Source organism: Strix uralensis, chromosome 1 (assembly GCF_047716275.1).
Source record: "Strix uralensis isolate ZFMK-TIS-50842 chromosome 1, bStrUra1, whole genome shotgun sequence".
In the NCBI taxonomy this organism is placed as follows: domain Eukaryota; kingdom Metazoa; phylum Chordata; class Aves; order Strigiformes; family Strigidae; genus Strix; species Strix uralensis.
In genome coordinates, this window is record NC_133972.1 from 54,159,217 (window position 1) to 54,165,783 (window position 6,567).

The following is a 6,567-nucleotide window of genomic DNA, read 5'->3' on the forward strand; positions in this document are numbered from 1 at the left end:
ATCCTCTCGTGCTTCCATCCCCGACAGCTATTTTTCGCAGGAAGGGGACCCAAGGCTCTGACCCACGGGCCGGTGGAGGTGACAGCAGCGTGGAAGCCTCCGGGGGGCTGAGCGGGAGGCGCAGAGACCACCCGAGTGGCACGGGGGGCCGGGGGCCGCGCCCTGCTGCCGGCCGAGCTGCCTTACCTCTGCCGCAGGCCCGAACGGGGCCTCGTCATAACCTGGGGAAAAAAAAAAACCCACAACCCAAACCCGGCTGCCGTGAAACGTTTGCACCCTCGCACAGCCGCGGGCGTCAGGAGCGGAGCGGCTGGGGCAGGGCCGGCGGCCCTGGCGCGCCCCGGGCAGCGGGCGGGGGGTCCCGCCGCGCTCCGCTTTGGCTCCGGCTGGCACCGCGCAGCACGGGGGTGCGGTGTCGGTCAGGCCGCAGACACGGCTGCGCGCCGCTCGCAGCCAGAGCCATCACGGCTGCGCGCCGCTCGCAGCCAGAGCCATCACGGCTGCTTAGGAAACGCGGCGCCGCTGCCTCCGTGAGGGGATTGTTTCGAGGGATCCGGCGGAGCCCGCTCCCCCGCCCCCGGAGAGCCCCGGAACGAGCGCAGCGAGTGAGGGCGCTCCGCGCCGCCAGCGATCGCTATCTCGGCAAAGCCCCGGGGCCGGGGACCTGCACTTAGTGCCCATCATTGAATTAAGCGGGTTAATAGCCCGCGCAGCCGGCCCGTCCGGAGCCGGAGCCGGAGCCGCCGCCGCCCGGGGGCGCCGCGGGCGGGAGCGCTCGTCGCGCCGCCGGGGGGGCGGGGCGGGGCGGACCCGCCTGCCCGCCCCTGCGCGGAGCAGCCAATGGGGCGGGCGCGGGGCGGGGCAGGGGGCGGGGCGCGGCGGCCCGGCCCGCGCCCGGCGCCGGCGGTATTTACGGGGCGGGCGGCGCCGCTGCGGTGTCAGTGAGGCAGCGCGTGTCGGGCTGCCGCGTCCGCCGCTCCCGAGGACGGAGCCGCCGCGGAGGAGGGAGGGGAAGGCAGAGAGCCGCGGCCGTCCCGTCCCCCCTGCCCGCCGCAGCGGTGGCCGCACAACGGCTCTGCCCGCGGGCGAGCGGCTCCTCGGTGCTCCGGCGGGGGCGGGCGGGCGGGCGGCGGCGGCAGCTCGGCCGTGCCTGCGCTGCGGGCTGTGTCGGGCGGCGCGGCGCCGCGGGTCGGGCGGGCGGGTAAATGGATCGCCATTCCAGCTACATCTTCGTCTGGCTGCAACTGGAGCTGTGCGCCATGGCCGTCCTGCTCACCAGAGGTGAGGCCGCGGCAGCGGACCCCGGGCGCCTGCGGGGAGCCGCGCCTGAGCGAGCGGGACGTGGCGCCCGAAGGGGATGGGGCCGCCGTCCGGGCAGCAGCGGTGTCGGTGCCGCGGCCGCCCCTCAGGCGAGGCCGGCGGGAGCGCGTCGCGGCGGGGCCCGCGCTGTCTCGGGAGCCCCTCGCCGGCCCTTTGTTGGCGGGCGGCGGCGGGGAGCCGCCGAGGCAGCGCGCGCCCGTCCTGTTCCCCCCCCCCGCCCACCTGGCAGCCGGTGCCAGCCCGTCCGGGCGCGGGGACCCGACCGCGCCCTGCCCGGTGACCCGCCTGCGGCCGGGTGGGGGCCTGGCTGCCGCCCGGGGAGTGCCCGCCCCGGGCAGGGGCGACCCGCGGGCCGACTGTAGTCTCGTGCTCCGGGGCGGAGGTTAAAGGAGAAGTTAGCGCTGTGGTGATGTGCGACGGTATTTATTTATTTTGGAAGGAAGGCTGTAATTAACCCTAAATAACAGCCCTTGCAGCGTGCAGGGGGGAGCCTGCTGGCCCCATCAAAGCGGGCAGAGCAGGGAGTGACTGAGTGATGTGAAGTCGCAGATACTGAAACTATGTGCCTGATAATGATATAATTAGGGGATCACAGACTTCTGGCTGCTGTTGACTTCAAAAGCTTTAAGAGAAGCCTGCAGTCTCTCCTGTAGCCATCTTGACTAAAAGCAGACATTTTTCTTTAATAGCTACATATAGTAACAAGAAAGAGGAGGGAACAGAAGGGCATTGTTCACTGTTTCAAAATACTAAATACCCTTTCTGGCCTTTTGCATAGCACAGGAAGAAACTTTATGAATTGACAGAAATACAGTTTTAATACAGTAATACAAAGTCCATTCTGTTTCACCGAAAACGTGGCTTCAATTAAAAAGCAGTTGAATTAACCTGACGACTAGCCTGTCAGATTTTGTTTATAAGATTGTCTTAGGTCAATAAAATGTCGTATTTTAAGCGTGATTGTATAAACAGTTAAAATGGAAGTGTGTGTGTTGTTTCACTTTCTTCTCGTGCTGTGCTGAGACTCATGAAAGGTCTGTCAGCTCTGATGCTGTTCCTTGTTTGCGTCTTATTTTTACCTCTCAGACAGTGAGAAAATTATGAAAATTATTTTTTCAGAGAGGGTGGGGGGAAGACCTCACATCGAATGCTTAGGAAATGATTGAGTCTCTTTTTTCTGTAGCACGCTGGATGACAGTGTGTGTGAATTCACGAAAAATTAGGTTACTTGGCCTAAAAGCCCGAGGGAATTGTACTGGAGACAGTGAGACACTCCATCATTTGGCTTCTATTAAGCAGAGTTATTAAAGAGCAGCGGGAACTTCAAGGCCTGGAGCCCGCAGTAGCATTTTGAGGAAAGTATTAAGGTAGGCTGAAGAGGGGAAGCTGCCTTGGTTGGGATCATCTTTAACATCTTTCAGGGCATTTTTTAGGTATGGGGTGGTAGGAGGCAACCCAAGAAGGGGTGACAGCCGGGAGCCCTGTAGATCGGTTTTTGAAGCGCAGACTGTGGAAGGAAGACTTCTGACAATTCAGTTGACTTTGAAAGCCTTGGTGCCACTGTGACGGCAAGTACAGCAGGCACATTAGAAGTAGTTTTAAGTCCGCTCTTCTAAGGATAGCTCCAAAATCTGGCTTCCTCCTAAACCTTGGATCGATGGTACACTGAATTATGTTTGAGTTGCAACTTGCCTAGAAGGAGTAAGTTTTCCCTACAGCACAGGACATGTGTAATTCGTACCAGAGCAGTTTGGAGCGCGCAAAATGAAGAGTTTTATGAAGGGAAATGTTTTATCACTTCCTTCAGAAATTTTTGAGGTTTCCTGAGAGATTTTTCATAGAGCTGGTAGAGGATTTTCAGTCTAAGTGCTTCCCCTTTTTGACCACATGTTGGATTGCATGCAAAACTGGGGAGGGGCAAGGGGGAGCTTTTAGCCTCACAGTTTCACCCCACTTAATAACTTTACATTTGAGTTGAGAGATATTGACTCTGGCGAACAGATCAATTATAAACAGCACTGTTTCTATTTTATAATACTGATAAAAAAACCTTCTTGCATGAACAGCTACTTGAAGAATTTCTCCCTTTCTGGAGAAATTACAAATAGTTGCCCGGTTTCACGCAGTAAAAACCTTCCTGACTGGGAGACTTGGATGGTAATGGTTCTAGCTAATAGCTTTATAAGGTGTTAGTTAAACCTTTTAAATTTTGGCACAGTATTGAGAGGTAATAAACAATTCAGCAGTTCTGATATTTTTTTTTTTCATTTGTCACACAAATTTTTAAACCTAGTGTTTCTGTTGTGTGCTTACGCGCAGTTAAAAGTGTTACATTTATAAAAATAGAATGCTGTTCCTGTAGTAATGGTTTAAAATGTAGATGTGACTTCCTTATAGGACTGAAGGTGTGTGTTGCTTTTAAAACTGGGATTTCATTTTAAGTGCGGTTTTAATGCAACTGCTGACAGCGAGTGGAAGTACCTATAAAATGGTCTTGTTATTTACCTTTGGAAAAAAAAGGCACTGTGACCTTCCTCACCCCCCCACTCCCTGCCCTCCCCCAATCCCTGTTTTAGTGAAATGTTCCTGATTTAATTCAAAGGGCTATAGTACTAGTAATTAAAACAAGTGCCCCGAGGCATTTGCAGGGATTAAGGTTACAACGAGGTAGGCACTGTACAGTGGGAAGGAAACAACCCTGCTCTCACGGATTTACAGTCTAGAGTACCACCCCAAAACTGGCACTGAGTTTCGTTGTCCCATGTTTGTGGCTAATAAGAGTACCTAGTGAGGTGCCCTTAAAGGACCAAATTCTTACTTTTTCTTGCACAATTTTTATTTTTCAGGTGAAATCAGATGCTACTGTGATGCTGCGCACTGTGTTGCAACTGGCTACATGTGCAAATCTGAGCTTAGCGCCTGCTTCTCCAGACTGCTTGATCCTCAGAATACACATTCCCCACTTACTCATGGCTGCTTGGACTCTATTGCAAGCACAGCTGATATCTGCCAAGCCAAACAAGCACAAAACCACTCTGGCACCGCCACCGTGTCCACAATGGAATGCTGTCATGAAGATATGTGCAATTACAGAGGACTACATGATGTTTTGTCTCCTTCCAGGGGCGATACTTCAGGTAGGGCAAGGAAGCTTCAGTGAAATATCTCTTCTGGCCATCAGGCTGGTGACAGTCAAAACCTTGTACGACTGCTATTGATTTTAGTTGTTAATGTAAGTAGAGACACCAGAGGGAGAAGCGGCTGATGGATGCAGGGGAGCATCTCAGCTGAGTAGCTTTTTTTGTCCGCTTTAGTATTAGAGGTCTTTCTTGCCAGCTTAATGTTGTGTCTGAGAAGCAATGGCAGTGGCGTTCCTAGTTAAATCAGCTATCGGGGTCAGAAATTCCCTGTTATAAACAGCCTTAGGGACTCATCTTTTTCTTTAGAGCATTTTCTGTAGATACTGCAGTGTGTAGCTGTGTCTCCTTTAACTTGTCAGTGTGGTGTTTAAGGGAGGTGCTTATATATAAACTAGTTGTTGGTACTTGAAATAAGCTTCACATCTTTCCTCTTTGCAGGACAAGGGAGCAGATATCAACATGACAGCAGCAGGAACCTCATCACCAAGGTGCAGGAATTGACCTCTTCGAAAGAGTTATGGTTCAGGGCAGCTGTAATTGCTGTTCCTATAGCTGGTGGGCTGATCTTGGTGCTGCTCATCATGCTGGCCTTGCGGATGCTCAGGAGTGAAAATAAGAGACTGCAGGATCAACGACAGCAAATGCTCTCCCGTTTGCACTATAGTTTTCATGGACATCATACGAAAAAAGGGCAGGTGGCAAAATTGGACTTGGAATGCATGGTGCCTGTGACTGGTCACGAGAACTGCTGCATGACCTGTGATAAAATGAGACATTCAGACCTCAGCAATGATAAAATTCTTTCGCTAGTCCACTGGGGAATGTACAGCGGACATGGGAAGCTGGAATTTGTATGACCAATTATTTTTTCATCTGAGCTAAACTTACTCTCTGAACTCTTGAAGGCCTTTGGGTTCTGCTGGACAGGAGCACTTTATCTTAAAACAAAAACTCTCATAAATCATCTTTGAGAAACAAAAGACCTCTGCAAACAGAATCTTGGATATTTCTTCTGAAGGATTCCAAAAGTTGTCTTATTTGCACAGAGTAAAATACACTCAAATGTATTGTTTGCTTTAAAGTTATGAAAGCAAAAGTTAGAAGTTGTAAACACTGTCACCAGGGTTATCTGAACTGTAGGGAGCTGAGAACTGAGTTATTATAATAAACTGTATGCAAGCTCCTATGTTTCCTGACTTATTGTAAAGATTTTTTTAAATATATATATTTTGTCTGAAACTTGCTTGTGACTTTTGTTTTGGAAAACATTTTTTTGGGGGTGGTGGCAGGAAACAAATCAACGTAGTATGCATGGTAATGCTGTGCGTAACAATTAGATTCTGAAAATGGAGTCTGTTTTCCTACTCTGTGAGGGAAATTAGGTGGTTATTCCAGAATGAAGGTGGCAGCTTTACTGTTTAATACTTCAAGTAGCAGTGAACCCACATCCTCAATTCTTGGCTGTTGCATTTTGCTCATAACCTCAGTGAATTCTTCTGCAGCTTTGTGCGATAACTATTTCTTCCTCTCTGTTAATGAAGAAGTGCTTCCTCTCTCTGTGCAAACCATGTCAGAAAGTGGCTCCTAATTCCTTATAGCTGGTTTTTCCTCCCTTGTCTCTCAGTTCTTCTTTTCTGTGATCTTTTTTCCTTTAGTACCTTTTACACTCAAGATTTTTTTGGGGTGGGGGGGAAGGGGAGGGAAACCCCAAAACCACACTGCCTGTTCTGCTGTGTGTATATATGTTTTTTTTTTTTTCTTTTTCCTGCTGATAAGCCCTCTGGGCACAGTGGAAAACATCTGCCTTGCTCTTTTATAGCGTAACTCAGTATCACATGCTGCTACTTTTGTGTGGGACTGAAGAATCAACAGTGTACTCCCTTTAATCTCTGGCTCCTCCTTTATGCTATTCTTGCATAGGTGGCTTTTCTTCCCTGCCAGTATTTGTGCACTTGGTTGTTTCTTACTCCTTCAGCTAGTTGGCTTCACTTGATCATTTTATTTATTCAATGCCTAGTTGCTAAAAACAAACAAAACCTCTGGATTATCCAAGGAGCTTACTGTATTTATTTTTCTTGCTTTATTAGGCTGTGTTGCAGTAATTAAA

At 50.8% G+C, this 6,567-nt stretch overlaps 1 protein-coding gene across 1 annotated transcript; it reads left to right on the forward strand.

Moving 5' to 3' along the window:
- Positions 1-1,190: 1,190 nt before the first annotated feature.
- On the forward strand, positions 1,191-5,699 carry BAMBI (BMP and activin membrane bound inhibitor). Its single transcript, XM_074866865.1, has 3 exons — positions 1,191-1,281; positions 4,167-4,457; positions 4,899-5,699. The coding sequence occupies exons 1-3, from the start codon at positions 1,206-1,208 to the stop codon at positions 5,315-5,317; spliced, it is 786 nt and encodes a 261-aa protein (XP_074722966.1). The 5' UTR covers positions 1,191-1,205; the 3' UTR covers positions 5,318-5,699.
- The last annotated feature ends 868 nt before the right edge of the window (positions 5,700-6,567 follow it).